At 43.4% G+C, this 20,341-nt stretch overlaps 1 protein-coding gene across 1 annotated transcript; it reads right to left on the bottom strand.

Annotated features, from left to right (window-relative positions):
* Positions 1-1,320: 1,320 nt before the first annotated feature.
* Positions 1,321-16,532, bottom strand: RP9 (RP9 pre-mRNA splicing factor). The gene is made up of 6 exons (XM_033193458.1): positions 16,285-16,532; positions 7,696-7,726; positions 6,480-6,609; positions 4,433-4,524; positions 3,333-3,394; positions 1,321-1,956 (listed from the first exon to the last, which is right to left on the bottom strand). The coding sequence occupies exons 1-6, from the start codon at positions 16,434-16,436 to the stop codon at positions 1,758-1,760; spliced, it is 666 nt and encodes a 221-aa protein (XP_033049349.1). The 5' UTR covers positions 16,437-16,532; the 3' UTR covers positions 1,321-1,757.
* Between the last annotated feature and the right edge of the window lie 3,809 nt (positions 16,533-20,341).

Here is a 20,341-nt window from a genome sequence, read left to right on the forward strand (position 1 = left end):
GCTGAGCACATGGCAGAGGACAGATGGCCTGTGTTCTGCATGACAAGGGTAAGTGTAAGGCAAGGCCGAATCCACTGGCCTTACAGTTTTCAGAAATAATAAGTCCTGGCCATCCCATTCTTGATTGTGTGAAAACCCATTCAGGTTGTATTCCAAGGTCAAGAATAGTAGCACTGACTGCTGAGAGCTGGAGAAGTGTCAGTCTGGGCCTGGCTTGGCTGCTCCTTAAAAAGGAGGGAAGCCAAACTCCAGGAAAAGTGGCAAAAAATGGGAGTGAGTTTCTGGGACCCTGACTGAGTGCCTAAAGCATCAAGAGTCCAGTGTTGGCCACAGAGAAACACACTTGCCTATGAGCAAGATCCAGCTTCATAGACTGACACACCCTGGCCTCCTAAGATGCTTCTACTGTGGCCTAGTCTCAGCTACAAGGGCACGGGTGGGCTGTGGTCAGGCAACAGGAAGAGAAAGAAAGGGAGAGAGATTTTGGGATGTGGGTACCTGACCCAGTATGGAAATCCCTGTATGTTCCTAAACTTTTTCTTAGTCACTCTGTGAAAATTGTAGGACTTTGGTAGTAGAAAGCAAGTGAAGTAGAATGCAGCCATACAAGGTTTTTCATTGTTTTAAGAACTCCCTAGCCCCCGATCAACAAATCATGTCAGGTAAATACAAATGTACCATTCTGATATGGCAGTAAAGCCAAATATACTCGATATATAAAAACAGTGGGCCCACCCTATCAGCAAGTTCTACATTCGTGAATTCATCAAACTACAGATAGAAAATATTCAAAAAAATAAATGGATAGTTCTGTTTCTATGGAACATGCACAGACTCTCTCTTGCCATTATTCCCTAAACAATACATTATAACAACTGTTTACATTGTATTAGGTGTTATAAGTAATCTACAGATGAATTACAGTATATGGGAAGATGTATGTAGGCAACAGGCAAATAGCACGCCATTTAATATAAAGGACTTGGGCATCCACAGATTTTGGTATCTGTGAGGGATTGAGGGAGGTGGTCCTGGATCCAACCCCCCTTAGCTACTGACCACTGTAAGGTTCATACTTCTAAGTTTAAAATGTAACTATGTGTGAGTGCATGTGGATAGCATTTGTGTAAGAAAAGCCCTGTACTTACCTGTGATATATAAAATATTCACAAGAAACTAGTACCACTGGTAGACATTGGGGAAAGTAAGTGGAGTAGAAAGGAAGAAAGAAGAGTTTTCATGATTAAATTTTATGTACCTTTTAAATTTATATTATGTATTATTTGTACTTATGTATTATTCATAAATAAATATATTCCATTTAAAAAATAAATAATGAGCTTTTATTATTCTTAACAACAGAGAAGACTCCAGCCTGATATCTGTGGGACCTGAGTCCACACTGTGGAGGGCACAAGCTGTGGGAGGGCATGGAAGACACACCTCAGAGACTCCCCCAGTCCTGCCATCCTGCGGGAGACATTTCAAAGGAATCGTAAACTCATGTGACCAGCAGGGAGGACAACACCAAAGAAACTTTCCTACCTAAAATCAGCGGCTGTCCAGAGCTAGCACTTGGAAGGAGACACTCCCTCTCCTGGGGTCACATCTTCACTGGAAGGCGGGTGGGAGCTCACTGCTGTGACCCACGTATCCTCCTCTCTTGGCATCTCTATCCTGCTACTTTCTCTGACTGCATCTTCCTCTGTTCCTTGGTCAGTGTTTGAGAAGAGAATGTTGAACAAGTCACATCCTTGTCACTCTGAGTCAGAACTCTCATTTGACTTGGAAGATTTGTGCTTACGTTTTTTCTTCTTTTTCTTTTCTTTTTTTCTTTTCTTATGCTTTTCTTTCTTCTTCTTTTTCTTGTGTTTCTCTTTACCTTCAGAGGAACTGGAGCTGCTCCCATCTTCATCTGAGGTAGAATCCTCCAGTAACTGTTTTAACTGCTGTATCCTAAACATTCAAAATTGATCAAAGAACAGTGAGTTTTAGCTTTAACTTATAGTTTCTTAAATATGTCATTCAAAAGCAGTATAGGCGGAAGATGAATAACCATGTCACAAAGACAGCATTTTTCTTTTTACCTGTTTTCTCCATTCTTCTCCACCTGAATGCCTACTTTACGTGACTGTAACCAGTGTACAAGCCATTTTGTATTTTTATTGTTCTAGACATTTCTCATGTCTCCACAGTTCTTACAATTGTAATTTTTTTTTTTTTTTTTTGGAGACGGAGTCTTGCTCTGTCGCCTGGGCTGGAGTGCAGTGGTGCGATCTTGGCTCACTGCAAGCTCCGCCTCCCGGGTTCACGCCATTCTCCCGCCTCAGCCTCCCGAGTAGCTGGGACTACAGGCGCCCGCCACCTCGCCCGGCTAGTTTTTTGGCATTTTTTAGTAGAGACAGGGTTTCACCGTGTGAGCCAGGATGGTCTCAATCTCCTGACCTCGTGATCCGCCCGCCTCGGCCTCCCAAAGTGCTGGGATTACAGGCTTAAGCCACTGCGCCCGGCCTACAATTGTAATTTCTAACAGACGCATACTTTACTAAACCATTCCCCTACTGCTCAATTTTTTAATCTACATCTTTAACAGTTATCATGCCACCAATTTGAAAAAACCCTCCAATTTTTTCCACCTTTCTCTAATCATGTCTACTTTTATTTTATTTATTTATTTATTTTTTTTTAAGAGATAGGCTCTTCCTCTGTCACCTAGGCTGGAGTGCAGTGGTACAATCATGGCTCACTGCCACCTCAACCTCCTGGGGTCAAGTAGATCCTCCCACTTCATCCTCCTGAGTGGCTGGAACTACAGGTGCATGCTGCCATACCTGGCTAATTTTTATTTTTAAATTTTTTTGTAAAGATGGGGTTTTTGCCATATGGCCCAGGCTGGTCTCAAACGCCTGGACTTCAGCGATCCACTGGCCTCGACCTCCCAAAGTGTTAGGATTACAGATGTGAGCCACTGAGCCTGGCCTAAGTATAATTTTTAACAAAAGCTCAGATCCCTAAAGACTTTGGAGAAGATAAACTGAATCATATGAAAGTTTCAATTGTACTGTACAAGTAGACAGCACATGGGTTGCCAACATCAACTGCAGTGGCCAGAGAGCTGGATCAAGCCCATGGCTTTAAGCTAACCCAAGGAGAAGGCTGGCCTGCTTATTCCCAACACTGGCCTTTTCAGCCATGACTCCTGCACTCCACATATTTTCACAATTGAAGTACCATGTTTACTGCACCATTCCTCTAACACTAGAGTGGTTTTCTCCAACTTTATGTAATTTTAAAACTTTAAGAGGATATTGTTATCACCAGGATGACCTCACCTTACGTCCTTTTCGTGTCGTTTATTGTCTCGTATGATGTCATACATGGGATCTTCATGTGCCTTAAGCGTCAGAGAAGGTTAAGGTTTGGTTAGGCTTCATGGACCACAAGTTAAATACAATGAAATGCTTATGTTATGAAAACCAGCTTATTTTTTTTTCTGTTTGATGTAGCTGCATGTTCAACATGTTCTAGGTCACATCACTGAAAACTCATTTAAGCTAAAAAAAGGATTTTCCAATTAGAAAAATACAGGAAATGGCTACTCTCAGCACACTGTCTTTGGGGTAGCCCTGCTCTGCAGGAGCAGTCACAGAGCTGTAACACTGCCACCTCAAAACCAAACAAAAGAAAAATACAGGAAGTAACCGTCATCTAAAGAAAAAATATACGGACACTTTAATCTTACAATTTAAAGACGTACTCTTTAAAGACTGGGAAATTAAATCCCTGATTTTAGTTATGAAACACGACTTTTTACATAGTAAATTTTAAAAAGGGGGGTTGAATAGATAATAATGTCTGTTTCAGAAAAAAAAAAAGGCCGGGCGCGGTGGCTCAAGCCTGTAATCCCAGCACTTTGGGAGGCCGAGACGGGCGGATCACGAGGTCAGGAGATCGAGACCATCCTGGCGAACACGGTGAAACCCCGTCTCTACTAAAAAAAAAATACAAAAAATTAGCCGGGCGAGGTGGCAGGCGCCTGTAGTCCCAGCTACTCGGGAGGCTGAGGCAGGAGAATGGCGTAAACCCGGGAGGCGGAGCTTGCAGTGAGCTGAGATCCGGCCACTGCACTCCAGCCTGGGCGGCAGAGCGAGACTCCGTCTCAAAAAAAAAAAAAAAAAAAAAAAAAAAAAAAAAAAATCACTCTTCCAAGTTATAAGCAAAGACCACTTTAATAAGAATTCCTTTTTTTGTTGAAGAGCTAATTTGTCATACAAATGTAATTTAATAAGCATGTAGTTAGCATCACACACTTTGGTCAAAGGGCTTCAGGGAATGTATTTTATGCGAACGTTCAGTTCACTGGTGACTTTCTGCTTCACTGATTTTCACTATTTCTGATAAATGTAAATTGACACTCTGGGACTTTACTTACCACTCTGAACTGCTCTAACTTTTGGTTGCCTTTGATAAAGAAAGGGCATTCTTTGTCGCCCGTTCGGTGACCATACCGTTTGCAACGCCAGCCTAAAAACAAAAAGAAATATTTCTGTAAGATAACCCAGTTTCACCTACTCGATAGAGAATCAGCAGAATATATTCAAGTTTTTCTTCATTGAACTCCAATTCTAAAACAAAATATAATTATGGACAAGCCATGTAAGATCCCAGAAACAGAGGTAAACTAATTGCTTTCCCAAGCATTCTTTAGTCTTATACCTTTAGGAATAATATTCTATCACCAAGTATTTATGAAACAATCCAATGGAAAATTACTTCAAAAGGTAAGTGTTTTTTTTTTTTTTTTTTTGAGATAGAGTCCTGCTCTGTCACTCAGGCTGGAGTCCACTGGCGTGATCTCGGCTCACTGCAACCTCTGCCTCCTGGGTTCAAGATATTCTTCTGTCTCAGCCTCCTGGGTGGCTGGGATTTCAAGTGGGCACCACCACACCTAGCTAATTTTTGTATTTTTAGTAGAGACGGGGTTTTGTCATGTAGCCCAGGCTGGTCTTGAACTCCTAACCTCAGGTGATCCGCCCACCTCGGCCTCCCAAAGTGCTGGGATTACAGGCGTGACCAACCACGCCCGGCCCAAAAGGTACATTTTTTAAAAAGTGTGTCTCAGTATATTTTTCAGAGTAAATGTTTTCATAAAGTATCTCTGCTTCTCATTTACTATTTTAGACATTATAAAAGCTTCTTTCTCAGGTTGAGTCTGTTCAAAGCTGTCACTTATTATAAGTAAACAAAATCACAAGTTCTCTTAGAATATTAATGTTGACTGGGCACAGTGGCTCATACCTGTAATCCTAGCACTTTGGGAGGAAGTGGCGGGCAGACTGCTTGAGGCCAGGACTTCGAGACTAGCTTAGGCAACATGGTGAAACCCTATCTCTACAAAAATACAAAAAAATTAGCTGAGCCTGGTGGCGCACACCTGTAGTCCCGGCTATCTCGGAGGCTGAGGTGAGATCACCTGATTCTGGGAGGCTGAGGCTGCAGAAAGCTGTGATGGCACCACTGTACTCCAGCCCGGGTGACAGAGTGAGACCCTGTTTCCCCGACCCTGGTAGAAGGTTGTTTAATGTATGGAAAAGGTAAAACAGAGGGTCTCTGGCCAGGGAGAACAGGGAGACATCAGGTAGGTCTGAAGGAAGCTGCTACAGTGCCACAAAGGGTCACATGAATGAATGAAAAGCAGATGGACCCATTTCCAGACTCCTTCCACTCGGCTCCCAGAACACTCATAGCATGGCTTTCCCTCCACGTGGGAGCCTTCTCTGGGAAAATATAACCCACCCAAAGAAGAAAAACTGATAGATAATGAATTCTGAGGCATGTTGTCTGTGCTCTTAACAAATGTTGAAGGCAATGAAGCACTCCCATCAAAATTCTTAAGGAAACTGATTTTTAAATTAGAATTCAATATCCTGGTAAAGTTAAAAATCTGTCAAAGACAATTCCAGAAAAGTAAAGGTCTTGACATTTTTATCTCCTATAAACCCATTTTGAAGGTAACTGCCATAGGATTTGTTATACCATAAGGAGAGAATATAATAATAAAGAAGACTCAAGACACGGGAAAATGGGTGACCCAGCATAGGAGAGAGGCTAAGGGAACTTGCAGAAAGATGGTGTCTTAGTCAGCTTGGGCTGACATAACAAAATGCCGTATACTGAGTGGCCTAAACAACAGAAGAAACTGGTTTTCTCATTCATTCTGTAGGTTAGAAATCTGAGATCAGGGTCCCAGCAAGGTGGGTTTGTGGTGAGAGCTTTTTTCCTGGCTTAAGATGACAGCCCTCTTTCTTTGTCTTCACATGGCACGGGGGTAAGGGGTGGGGTGGATGCTTCCTCATCTAGAAGATGGAGAACATGCCTTGGCTATAAGAGGGCTGTGATGAGAACAAGTTAAATAAAAGAAGTAAACACCCTTCGCGGCGTGTAAGTTGCATGGATTAGGGAAACTCTCCCACACTCACACTGCATCACTTTGACTTCTTTCCCCAGTGGCATCCAAAGTCCTTTAGTTGGTGCATGAGCCAGAAATTCCCTGGCGTGTTCATTGCCTGGTACATCTGGTATGCAATCTTCTGGCTTAGTCTCATCTTCCTAAAAAAGGGAACAGGTATGAACAGCATGGCAAGACAGTGCTGGGATTCTCTCCTGCTCCCCTTGGAGCCACCATCGCCTGGCTTTTTCCTGGGCTTCTGGTGCCAACAATATCTTAGTTACCCTCAAAACTAGAAAAAAAGACAAGCTACACCCGACTGAAAAAACAAGAAACAAATGTACCAACATAATTATACCAAAAACAATGTAGCTGTTCTTAGAGAAAAGTTACCGGTGAAGCAGAAAAATCTGTCCTTATATAGCAATGAGTGGTAAGCTCCAAGTTAGATTTCAGATTAAAAACAAAAAAGTTTCACTACCTCAAAATGTAGAATTAAAGTAAACCAGGCTTCCTGGAATAATAGAAATGGCCTGTTATAGCTTATTATACCCTGAAGGCCCTGTCATATTTTACAGTCATATGCATGCTGTATCTCTGATGTGCATTTTTGCCACTCAATAACTGCATTTACAATTAATGTGTTTTTAAACTTGGATTTTTTTCAAGTTTCTATGAGTATTAAATTTACAACGGACTAATGTTTTTAAAGAATATTTCTTCATTGAGAGTTATGAAACAGCAAGTTTTCTTTGCTGTGGCCTGCCACTCTAAGTCTCCCTCGTGCGCACACACCCTGGTGCTGTGGCCAGGGAGCTGCAGGAGGGATGCCTGCACCGGAGAGTGGGACTGGATGAGCTGTCGGGTCTCCTCAGAGTTTACTGCTCTCTGAGCTGCTGAGCTCAAGAAACCGGCACAGGATGGACTGAGGGGCTGAGCTGGGTGAGGCCGACAAGGAAAAGGAGCATAGAGATGCCGTCCCCAGCAAGAGAGAAGAGGGGCAAGGCCAAGGAATCCACATGGGCCTGCCCTGGTTCTTTGGGGAAGGGAAACATGGCTGATGAAATTTCTGCAAAAGCAGTGGCTTGTGACAAAACTAAAAATTATGACCCCTCAGTCATCTGCAGGAAAGAAATAGGCTTTTGGTAAAAGGAGATTTAAATATCATGCAATCATTTTTCATCACAAGCTACTAAGTCTACAAGTATGTCTAGTGGAATAACTAAGAGTACAAACTTCACACTAACCTTGATAAGCCCAGGAGGAGGTTTTTCATAACTGGAAAACAAAAAACAAAACCTTATCAACTATGTTAATGTAAACATAACACATCAAGTTACTGCAAAAAAGGGGCTGTAGGATTTGTAAGCAGAGATTTTAGCAACAGTAAGCTTTTATCACTGATTTGCAGACAAGCAATCACCTGAGAGGAGCAGAACGCTTCTCCTCCCTGTGCTCGGTGGCACCTGCCATCCAGGGACTGAACCCAGAGGAGACCCAGAATGCTGAGCACGCAAGTCTCCAGATGGGACAGGCAGCGAGATGGGAAGGAAATTCTGAAGGCAAGGTGTTTGTGCACTCAAAGAGCAACTCTCGGGCTCCTAAAGCGGTTTGTACCTCCTCCCAAAAGAGTAATCTGCAAATATTTTTAGCTCAGGTCTGTCCCTTGACCCTTTAAACCTTTAGGGCAGTACTTTTTTTTTTTTTCGAGACAGGGTCTTGTTGTATTGCCTAGGCTGGTCTCAAACCCCTGACCTCAAGCAATCCTTCCACTTCAGCCTCCTGAGTAGCTGGGACTACCGTCGTGTACCATGGCACCATGACACCTGGCTCTCTCATTTTAATACTTCAGAATAACTGCAACATACAGAAACAATGATTTAATGTTTTCTTCATTCGGACTCTTGTCTTATGCATAGTTTAAGGGACCCTTTAGAAGACAATGAGTATTGGAAAAGGGAGTCAAGAATAGACTAAGGAAAAAGTGAAATAATTTTCATTCAGTCGGGCGTGGTGGCTCGCGCCTGTAATCCCAGCACTTTGGGAGGCTGAGGCGGGCAGATCTCGAGGTCAGGATTTTGAGACCAGCCTGGCCAACATGGTGAAACCCTGTCTCTACTAAATATACAAAAATTAGCTGAGTGTGGTGGCGGACGCCTGTAATCCCAGCTACTCAGGAGGCTGAGGCAGAAGAACCTGGGAGGCAGAAGTTGCAGTGAGCTGAGATCACGCCATTGCACTCCAGCCTGGGAGACAGAATGAGACTCTGTCTTTAAAAAAAAAAAAAAAAAAAAAAAAAATTCATTCTCCCCTTCTATAAGATGTGGGAAAAAGTAACTTGATGGACAATGGATGAGAAATACTACTAATCCTGGATGTGTTCCCTGAAGATTAGATAGTAAACAAGTGTGTATTCACAGGATTAGCTTTGTAAGTGTGGTACAGTGCTTTCCCAAAGTAGATGCTTAAAATATTTCTAACAAAAATCTGTGGCATGAAATAGGCCTAACGGAGCAAAAACCATAGAAATCTGCACAGCTTGTGAGGATGATACAGTTTATCTGTGGCCATTCATTAGAAGCATTGACGCTACACCTTATGCATAGAGACTAGAAGGAGCTTGACAGTAAAGTCTATAAATCCAAAAATCCAGTAAATGAATCCGTTCGAGTCACAAGCATTATGCAAAAAATATATGGCCAATCAAACTGAGATCCAAATTCTGAAAAAAAAAGTAACTCTTCTTGTCAAGATGAAAATGAGTGTGACGCAATTGCACATTTGGAAATATCAGTAATGGCATTCCCAGAGTCCATTTTACAAGTGTTTTCACAAGTTTAAAGAAGGGTGGTTCATGCTGTTTCCTAGGGCTGAACAATTCATTAATGTAGTATACTCAAAAAGATATTTCTCAAAGTAGTATTTAACTACTAAATACAGATTAGAAAACTGAAGTATGTTTATGTGCAGTTTAGGTTCTACAGTGTGACAGTTAAGAGGTACGCATTTATCTCTGCAGTCACTGTCACCCAAGCTGGAGTGCAGTGGCACGATCACAGCTCACTGCAGCCTCGGGCTTCTGGGTTCAAGCAATCCTCCTGTCTTGGCCTCCCAAAGTACTGGGATTGTATACATGAGCCACTGTGTCCAGCTGCAGTTAATTCTTAAGATAAAAAGAAAAAAGTTGATCGAGGTGCATTACTTTGTGCCATCTGAAAAGCCTTACTTAGTCATTTGCACTGTACTAACTTTCTCTGAGTAGGAAGAAGACTAGTTACATCTGAGGGGAGACACGCCGTCTTCTCAAGTGTGTGTAGAGTAAGAAATCTTTTGTTAAGTGTTTCAAATTACTCTTTCTGTTGACTGTTGAGATGGGTTTTCTTTGAGAAGAGTCCCTAATGCAAGTGTACTCCATTCCACATAGCTGTTCCTGCAGCTGCATCCAAGGGGCTGTGTGGCAGAGGTGAAACTGCCACATACACCCAGAAGGTCCATTCTGCTATGCCTGGCAGTCCAGGAGCTACTGAGTGACAGAGAGTGCTGGAGCAGGTGGAAGCCTCCGATGCCCTCAGGGGCCTGGCAGGCAGGGTCACTGAGGGAAAACTCTGGTGGAGACTCAGGAGACTCCATCACATCAGGGATGAAAAGATTTGAATTCAATTTATAAAACAGCACTGTGGGGTTTCCCATTTAACATGGCCAACTGACCAACATGCTTATCTGTCTCCTTCACCAGACACTGTAAAAATGACAGTGAAAAAATAAAAAGGCCATAAAGATATCCCAAAAGGAGGCAACATCAGAGGAAGTTTTTAACAAATTTGGGAAAGTGGAAACCACAATGGACTTCTTGGGGTGGAGGCAGTAACAGTTTTCAAAAGATGCAGCTTCCTTCCTACAGCCAGGAGGCTGCCTGCCCAACACTTGAAGAAGCCTGCAGGGTTAGCCTCCTCAACTCAGCAACACTGGCAGCCAGGCAGAGATCCCTGGCCCCCAGGCAGAAGACTCAAGACCCTTCTCTAGAGGAACTTAGGAGCCCCAGAAAAAAATCTCCAACTACTGACATTTGAAAGTCTCTTGACAAAAAGGGTACCCTGCAGCATGAGCACTCTATCATGAAGCTATTTGATCAACAAACACCACCTTCTCTCTTTTTTCTCTCCCCTACACAGCTGCCCTTGACAAGAGCGGTATAGCACCTACTCTTAAATGAGTTGAGGCCAGAGCAGTGGCTCATGCCTGTAATCCCAGCACTTTGGGAGGCTGAAGTGAGAGGATTCATTGAAGCCAGGAGTTCAAGACCAGCCTGGGCAACATAGTAAGATTCCGTCTCTAAAAAAAAAGTGTAAAAAAACTAGTTAGGTGTCGTAGTGTGCACCTGCAGTCCCAGCTACTCTGCAGGCTGATTCAGGGGGGCTAACTTGAGCCCAGGAAGTCAAGGCTGCTGTGAGTTATGATCATGCCATTGTGCTCCAGCTTGGGTGACAGAACCAGACCTTGTCTCTAAAAAACACAAAACAAAACAAAATATGGTTGAGATTCAAGGATACTCAGACATTAGAGAAAAAAAAAAAATTACTAAATGGAAGACAGAAATCGAAAAGGCAAACAAGAAATACAGGCAATGTAGGGAACAAAAGACAACACAAAAGAAAAATGAGTGAGTATCCTCATAGATGAGTGAAGATATTTCACTTATGAAACAGGAATAGGATGCTATAAAAAAAAAACTTGCAGAATGAGAAAAAGCTTTTTGATTTAGAAATATAACAATTAAAAAATATGTTTAGTAGAGAAAAAGATACCTCTACAAAGTACAATGAAAATACAAACAGAAGAGACAGAGCAACAGAAAATCAACAGAAGGAAAAAACAAAATTCAGGAGAGGAAATAAGACAGAAATTGATGTATGTGGTTAATGCATTTATGACATGTCAAGAAAAAAGGGTCAACTGCACTGGGGAACAACACACACTGGGACCTACTTGAGGGTGGAGGGTGAGCATCAGAAAAAATAACTATTGGGTACTAGGCTTAGTACCTGGGTGATGAAATAAATATAATAAACCTACACAGGTACCCCTGAACCTAAAATAAAAGTTAAAAAAAAAAGTCAATTGGAAAAGACTGACATCATGAAACTTCAGGATGGCAGCAATAAATAGTTTCTTAACATTTAAGGGTGAGGTGAACTTGAATAGGTAACATAAAAGAAAGGGAGTCAGAATGGCATCAAACTCCTTAGCAGTTTTGGAAGCTAAAAGATAGTGATGTACTGTCACCAAAACTGAGTGAAAATTGTTGTTACTATTTTCCTCCTGCCTCAGCCTCCCGAGTAGCTGGGACTACAGGTCCATATCATTGTGCCTGGCTAATTTTTAAATTTCTGTAGAGACAGGGTCTCACATTATTGCTCAGGCTGGTCTTGAATTCTTGGCTTCAAATGATCCTCCTTCCTTGGCCTCCCAAAGTGTTGGGATTACAGGTGTGAGCCACCACGCCCAGCCCCAAAGTAATTTTTGACCTGTAATTTTATACCTAGTCAAATTATGTACCAAGTTTTAGGATAGAATAAAGACATCTTCAGATATGCAAGATATCAAAAAATTTACCTCCAATGCACTCTTTCATAGGAAGTTGCAGAATTGGCTTTGGTAAAATGTGAGAGTAAACATATAAAGAGGAAGACATGGAATCCAGGAATGAGATGCAAGATAGGAGAGTGGGAAAGGATGCTCTAGGACCACTGCTGGACCAGGTTTAAAAAGTAACCATTGTACTGAAGGACAACAGAATGAAGAGTCTAGGTAAAAAATGAACTGATTAATTACCTGATATGTAGTTATGTGTGGAAAAAGTACTATTGGGGCTCAGAAAATGATACCCCAAAGTATGGTGCTTTGGCACGCTGAATACTTTGAACTAAATGAGATTAGAGAAGGCCTCAGAAGAAAGTTGCTCTCTGACCTTCTCTTGCCCTCCTGTCTCCTGCCCTTCTTTCTTCCCCAAAGCAGTCAGAGAGGCCAGAATTCCTCTTTTCCATACATGGGCCATAAAAACTAGAACAAGTCTCCCAAAAAGCAAGCCAGAAGACCTACAAATAACTTTAATATATTTTTTTTTTAATATAAAATCTCAGTGGAACTTTTTTTTTTTTAATATTTAAAACAATAATAATAAACTCCTACAAATATTACCCTAACATTTCCTTGCCTTTCTGCATCGGAGCTGGCCATAAAAAAATTAGCTGACCTACCTTGTTTGATAGATCAGGACCCCTCGTTCCAGAAAGGGTCCTGCCCCATACCTGGGAGGAAGTAATCGCACACAGAGGCCTGAAAAATCTGAAGAGACAGGCCTTGCTGGGCTTTTCCCTATTACCACTGTATTATACCCTTTCTTGTCCAGTGATATTTCTACACTGCTATACATTCTTCATCCAAACTAAGCATAAAAATAGTTTCCTCTGGGTCTCTGGGGCTTCCTTTCTCAATGTTCCCATGTCACATAAAACTGTGATTAAATATATTTGTCATGCTTTTCTCTTGTGGACCTATCTTTTGTTATAGGAGTATCCGCTGTGACTCCTATGATAGGTAAGGAAAGATAACTTTTCACCTTTATGGTACTCAGATTTTGGAGACGTTGGGAGAAAAACAGCGGTAGAAAATTAAGCAAGTGAAAAACAGACTCTTATTAACTACTTAAAAGTTAACAATAATATAGAAAGCAAAATAAATCAGAGAACAGTACTTGGCTCAAAAGTGAGTAATAATTCATAGTTATATTACTGTATTTTTTGTTTGCTTTTGAGACAGGATATCACTCTGTTGCCCAGGCTGGAGTGCAGTGGTGCAACCAGGGCTCACTGCAGCCTCAACCCCCCCCCAGGCTCAAGCAGATCTTCCCACTTCAGCCTCCCAAGTAGCTGGAACCACAGGCATGTACCACCACACCTGGTTAATTTATTTTCTTTTCTTTTTTGCAGAGATAAGGTCTATAAATGTTGCCCAGGCTGGTCTAGAACTTCTGGCCTCAAGCAATCTTCCCACCTCTACCTCCCAAAGTGGTGGGATTACAGGCATGAGCCACAGAGCCCAGCCTAGTTATAATAATGTTAATACTAAGCATTTGTTTAGCAAAAACTGCTATGACAGATCTATACTGGAAGATTATAAACAAGAAGGGTAGGTAAAGAACTAAATCCTTACTACAAGAAGTTAATAGGTATGTCTAAGATGTTGAATTGATGTAAACAGTATAAATATGCAATTTAGGAATATACAGTTGGTGGGTGCGGTGGCTCATGCCTGTAATCCCAGCACTTTGGGAGGCTGAGGTGGGCAGATCACTATGTCAAGAGATCGAGACCATCCTGGCTAACGGTGAATCTCCATCTCTACTAAAAATACAAAAATTAGCTGGGCATGTGATGCGCGCCTGTAGTCCCAGGTACTTGGGAACCTGAGGCAGGAGAATCACTTGAACCCAAGAAGTGGAGGTTGCAGTGAGCCAAGACTGCACCACTGCACTCCAGCCTGGGCGACAGAGTGAGACTCTGTCTCAAAAATAAAAATAAAAGTAAAAAATAAAAAATAAATAAATATACAGTTAAATCCCAGAAGTAAAACCTAAAAGTTTATACAGAGAAGCCTGGTTTGGGAGGCGGAAGAGGGACACAGGGAATATGAGTGGTTACTGATGAGTCGGGCAGCCTATTGCTAGTTTTTGGTAGCATTTTTAGTACTATTTGAATTTTAAAACTACATATTACTCTGGCATAAATACAATTTAAAGCTCAAACAAGATTCTGAGCTAGCCAAAGCAAATCTCTCAACAGCTCATTCAGTTTTAAATCTCAGAAACTGGAAAAATCCCACCAGTCAGTCAGACACCTGAGTTCAGCTCTAGATTTGCTGGTTAGCTGGTCAATGTATGCTTGATCACGTGACTTAACCACTGTTCCTCCGTTTTTTCATCTGTAAAAGTAGGTTATAATCTCTCTCATCTGTGAAAAAGCTCTCTGAGCTACAAATAAGTGGAATTAACATACACTGAGGGCTGGGCAGGGCCAGGCATGCTGGTGCTTATGCTAAGGGAAGACCTTTGAACACCGGACTTTCCTGGGAGACCACGAGCGCCACATAGTGACTTGAAAGTGTCAGGACTGCCCTGTAACGTGGATGTGCACAATGCAGAGTCTATCCTGCAACCCCTGCCCTGCTAAGGGGAAAAGTTCAGAGCGGGCCACGCTGGAAAAAGAGCAGGCCAGGTCCCAACATAGGAATTTATCTCACATCAAACCTCCTAGAAGGTTAATTATAAAGGATTTTAACTCTTTGAAGATCTTTCCTTATATGAATTATGTTTTTAAAAAAGTAGACAAATTAAACTTTACTTGAGCAAAAAACTGTTTTCAAAGCGGGAACCCCCAGAACCAGAATAGGTTCAGAGCAACTCTGAGGCTGCCACCTGGTGGGATAACATTTATGGACAGGAAAAGGAAAGTGACGTACAGAAAAACAAAGTGAGGTAGAGAAATAGCTGGATTCCATACAGCCTGGCGTCTGCCTTATTTGAACAGGGTTTCAAAGGTTGACCACCTGTGACGGCCTGAAAATCAGCTGCTGTGACTGTCTGAGACTCAGGTACTTATAACAGTAGGTTACAGTCTGTTTACACATCCACTTAGGTTACAGTTCACTAAGTATAGAGAAACTTTTAGGCTAAACTTAAAATATTCAAGGAGGCAGCTTTAGGCTGTACTTAATTTAACACCTACTTAGCACAGGTAACTAGGAGTGCCTAAAACAGAAACGAATTCTTGAATAACTGAGTGAATGCCACACTCAGAAAAGGTTGTTTTATGCAGCTAACTATAGAATCACGGACAAGAACTGAAAGAGTTGCTGACTGAACTTTCCACCCGAGGTTTGTGTTAGAATTTAGGAAAAGCCACCCTGACAAATGACTACAAACGACAAGAATACACCATCCTCAAACATGCCACTCCAGCATATTGATGACTTTGAGTTATAAGTAATAGAATCAAACAACACAGGATAACTTATTCAGCTACCCCTCAATTGCCTAAAATAAAGTATGACTCTGCTGTTTTTCCTTTTGTTCTTATTATTTTTCGACTCTTTCTGTTGTAAAGAGAAATTTACACCTATAAAGGAAATTTTCTGTAGTAAATGTTTCTGTAACAGGAAGAGAGCTGCTTGGAGGCAACTTTTATCGCCCGAAGGCCTCATCGGGATAACAAAGCAACCTTTATTCACCATACATCTCCCCCCTCACCCTTCCACAACGTCTGCACCACGCCCCTATTCCCTGGCCCTTCTTTCAGTCTCCCACTTTTGTGCCCCTCCAGTGCATGGGTACATAATTAAAACAGTTTTTCTCCTGTTAATCTGTCTTATGACAATTTAACTCGTGGTCCAGCTGAAGAACTTAGAAAGGCAGAGGGAAGCCGTATTTCCCTCCCCTACTTTTGAATCTTCTTTATACCACACTCTCCCGGGTCATCTGGAGTGTCCTGGAACTCCCTGGAACTAGGGAATCGCAGGGCCTTCCAAGTCAGATTCTGCTTGGTGCCGAGCGGCAGTTGGCTCCCTGAACTCCCCTCGTTCCCCATCAGGAGGACGGACTTGAAGTCCTTGACGGCGGCGCTCGACATCGGTCGCCCGCACTAAGCTCCTGCTGGGCCCGGGCCCCCGTGCCTGCTCGGGGGAGCTCGGAGGACCCGGCCTGGGGCCCACCACCGCGTCCCGCGCCCCCGGCCCCTGGTTTCAGAAGACGGGCCGCGCGCGGACGGCAGCTCGGGACTCACAAGGACTCCAGGTGCTTGAGCTGCTGCAGCTGCTGCGCGTCGTGCCGCCGCCGCTTCTGCTCCCGACGTCGCTGCAGCTCCTGCTCGGGCGGCTCACGCGGCCGCCGCGCGCTCCCAGCCCCCGCGTCCTCGCGCCCCGGCCTGGACAACATCTCGGCCCCCGCAGCGCGGCTCGGCCAACCCCTCCGGCGCGGCCTCGGCGGCGGCGGCGGCGGCGGCGGCCAAGAGAGCACTTCCTCCGCGCGGCGGTCGGGCGGCTCCGCAGCGCCCCCTCCCGCCGCCGCCCCGCAGCTCACCCCAGCGGCCCCGAAGTCCCAGTCTTGGCCGCCGGATCCCCGCCTCCCCGCGCCGGGCCTCAACACAGAGGCCCAGCCACCAGACCTGCTGCTGCGGGTGGGCGGGGAGCGCCGCCTATCTGGAGCGGAAGCGGGGCAAGGCGCTCGTTGGGACCCTAGGTGAGCTTCCCCGAGCCTGGGGGTTCCCGCCTGGCCACGCCCACCTCAGGTATACTAACAACAGTCACATAGGGATGAGCAGATGAACTGTATTCATAAAAAAAAGTTCAAATTAGCCAGGCGTGGTGGCGAGCGCCTGTAGTCCCAGTTACTTGGGTGGCTGAGGCAGGAGAATTGCTTGAACCAGGGAGGCAGAGGTTGCAGTGAGCCGAGATCGTGCCCCTGCACTCCAGTCTGGGCGAAAAAGCGAGACTGTCTCTCAGAAAATAAAAAAAAAGTTCAAAAAGTGAAATGTATAAACATATCACTGTTTGGTAATTGTGTGCACCCAGCTTTATAACTGCAGTCATCTAAAATACCATGAGAGACAACCTAAGTCTTTTGACAGGGTGGGTCACCATGATACCACCACTGTACTAGTCACCCAAAGAGCCAAGATCTTGAGAAATTTCATCTTTCACAAATGCAGATGTACAAAAAAGACATTTCTTTATTTATTGAGGAAGTTTCTACATTTTTACATACATGTATAATGCTTACATACACAGTCGCCATTGTAATAATGAGCTTTGAGTCATCTTTGCAAAAAATGCCTAAAACAAATGAGAACTCTCTAAAAGTCTTTATACAGTTGATGCCTCCAGTATTAGAAATGATGTTAAGATGTAATACATAGCATAGTGAATTGTAAAACATAATGCTGACAATTTAAAATAATGAAAAAGCTAAAAGAGAAAACAAAAACAAAAGCAAACTAAAAAGAAAATTCAACATAGAAAATGTGTATTGCAGGGATAGGTTATGGGCAATTGCATGGAGATTGTCCACATGAACTGCCCAACTTTTATGATGATTAACATATTTTGAAGTCTTGCATCATGATGAATAGCTTTTTTTTTTCTTTTAGGACATGGCTGTCCTCAATAATATATTCTCATTAATTTTCTATGTGATACTGCTCTTTCCAAAATTTGTTTTCTTTAACTTTTTTAACTTTTTTATTTTGTAGAGATGGGGTCTCACTATGCTGCTTAGGCTGGTCTTGGGCTCCTGGCCTCAAGCAATCCTCCTGCCATAGCCTCCCAAAGCACTGGGATTACAGGTGGGAATCACTGCGCCTGACTGAAATTATTTTGTGATTTGATATTCTCTGACTTTTCTTTATGGTCTCTTTCTGTTGTACCCTCCTGTCCATGAACCCCTCTGTTTTTCATTTTATTCTTCTACCCCCTCCTGAGATACCAGAGATTCATTCTTGAGGCCAGTCAAACAGCCTTGGTGTTGGCCCACTTGTGTTGGGGCAGCTGCACCTGGTCCTTAGTCTGTGCTACTGGACAGGTTTTAAACCTTTCAGAATGGAGCAGCTAAAAAAAAAGAGTAGATTTTCTCCTGCTTGTATTGACTACCCTTCACAGTGTAACCTTGACACCATTATTTCGCTGCTAAGGTGTATTTTTACAAGCTCTTATCTTACCAGTGACCTTTCCCCACTGGGGAGATGAGGAAAGGAAAAAAGTAGGAGAAGGGAAAGATCACATTCTAATGCATGGCGAGATTAGAGGGTACAATGCAAAATCTTTCTTTTTTGTCCTACCCAAAATATTAGTCTTCAAGGAACTCTCATGGTGAAGTGGACCCTCAGGTGTGCATGTCTACGGTCTTCTGCAGCGCAGTAGAAACTTGAGAAGTCCTTTGGTCATGCACTAAAAACAGCTGTTAAAATTAGTTCTAGGGCCAGGTATGGGGCCTTGTGCCTGTAGTCCTAGCTATTTGTGGAGCTTAGGTGGGAAGATTGCGTGAACCCAGGAGGTGGAGACTACAGTGAGCCGTGATTGTGCCACTGCACTCCAGCCTGAGTGACAGAGTGAGCCCCTGTCTCAAAAAAAAAAAAAAAAAGAAATATTATTTCTAACCATCAATAGTTGGTAACCAGTAGGATGGGAGGAAAAATGGCAGACAATGTGCTTTATGTTAGCCCTGCAGGTGTGAAAGACTGAGGGAGGAAGGGCAGACACCAAACTTAGTTGGTATTCTGGGGAAAATGTTTGGCAACTCAGTTGACATTTCTCCTTCTCTTCCTTGGTACCAGCTTTGATTTTGTTCAGAAATCCTACAGGAGGCTGGTTAGAGAGTGGAGGCCTCTTCATTCCTCTCTAGAGGTGAATCTTGACTTGTCTTCAACCAGTCATAGTAATTCTGTTCTCCTTTCCACTGATTGTTTTAGCAATGGACCTGTGATGCAGTTTTAGCCAATGAGGTATGAGGAGGGGTCTGATGGAGGTGGCTTTCAGGGTAAGGTTGTCTTTGCTCTTCATAAATGATGCTTGGGAGTGTCAAAGATCCCCTTTCTGCCTCCGGATGTTGTTGCCTGCAACACCCAGAGGATGGCAGAGGACAGAAGGAGACGCCTGAGTCCTTGGGGATATGAAAGAGACATTTGATCAACTAGTCCTGGTGTTGCTGCCTATCCATACTTCTCATTCTGGGAGATAATACATTTCTTTATTATTGAAGTGATTTTGAGTTGGGTCTTCTATTACTCGTAGATCAATGTGATTCCTTACATTTATGTAGTGCTGTGCAGATCTCCCCTGCCCCCATACGTTGTCCCAGTGGATTCTCACAGAAACCCTATGGGGGCATGCAAGGCAATATAAGATAAGGAAATTGAGGCTCAGAAGGAGGGTGTGGCCCTGCAACCAAAATGGTCTGATTTCTACTCCAGAGTGTTTCATCAAACCTCGTGAATTTAGGTGTGATGGCAATAGTGGGAATAGCGGGAGTGGGAGAATCTCTTGGAAACCCTTGGAGAATCTCTTGGTAAAGAAGAGGATAGGAAGCTGCTGGAAACAAATTTCCCTGATGTCCCATTGGCCTCAAATTGGCTCAGATGGACTTTTGGGGGGATTTTTTTCATTCCATTTGTTTATTTAATAATTTAAAAAAATGCAGATGGGGTCTTGCTGTCTTGATAGGAGTGAGGTGTTTTTCCTTGGCGGGCCTTTTCCCTCCCTTCCTCTCCCCTCCCCTTCTCTTCTTTTTTTTTGAGACAGGATCTCACTCTGTTGCCCAGGCTGGAGTGCAGTGGTATGCTCTCTCCTCACTGCAACCTCCACCTCCCAGGTTCAAGGGATTCTCATGCCTCAGTCTTTCAAGTAGCTGGTGTTACAGGCGTGTGCCACCGTGCTGGGCTAATTTTTGTATTTTTAGGAGAGACAGGGTTTCACCATGTTAGCCAGGCTGGTCTCGAACTCCTGACCTCAAGTGATCTGACTAAGGCTGGTCATTTCTTTAGCCATCCTCAGTGTGTGCCAAGCAAAAGTTAACAACTGGCATAGCTTAGCCTCCAGGGTTTACTGCTCTCAAAACCAAAGAAGTTATCTGATTCACAAAACTGCCTTTATTTCAAGCTCAATGAAAGGTGGAAATTTTTTTTAGGGCTTCACCTTATTACATTGGGTTTTACCATTAACACTTGAGGTTCCTGTACCTACTGAGGAGGATTTGACAGAACCTGGTTTACTGACTTTGATCCAGACCAGTCCTTTTTCAGATCCCCTTCTCCCCGCTCCTCCATGCTGCTTCCCACACCCACCTTGGCC

This window comes from Trachypithecus francoisi, unplaced genomic scaffold, assembly GCF_009764315.1.
Source record: "Trachypithecus francoisi isolate TF-2019V2 unplaced genomic scaffold, Tfra_2.0 Lachesis_group4, whole genome shotgun sequence".
Taxonomy (NCBI): domain Eukaryota; kingdom Metazoa; phylum Chordata; class Mammalia; order Primates; family Cercopithecidae; genus Trachypithecus; species Trachypithecus francoisi.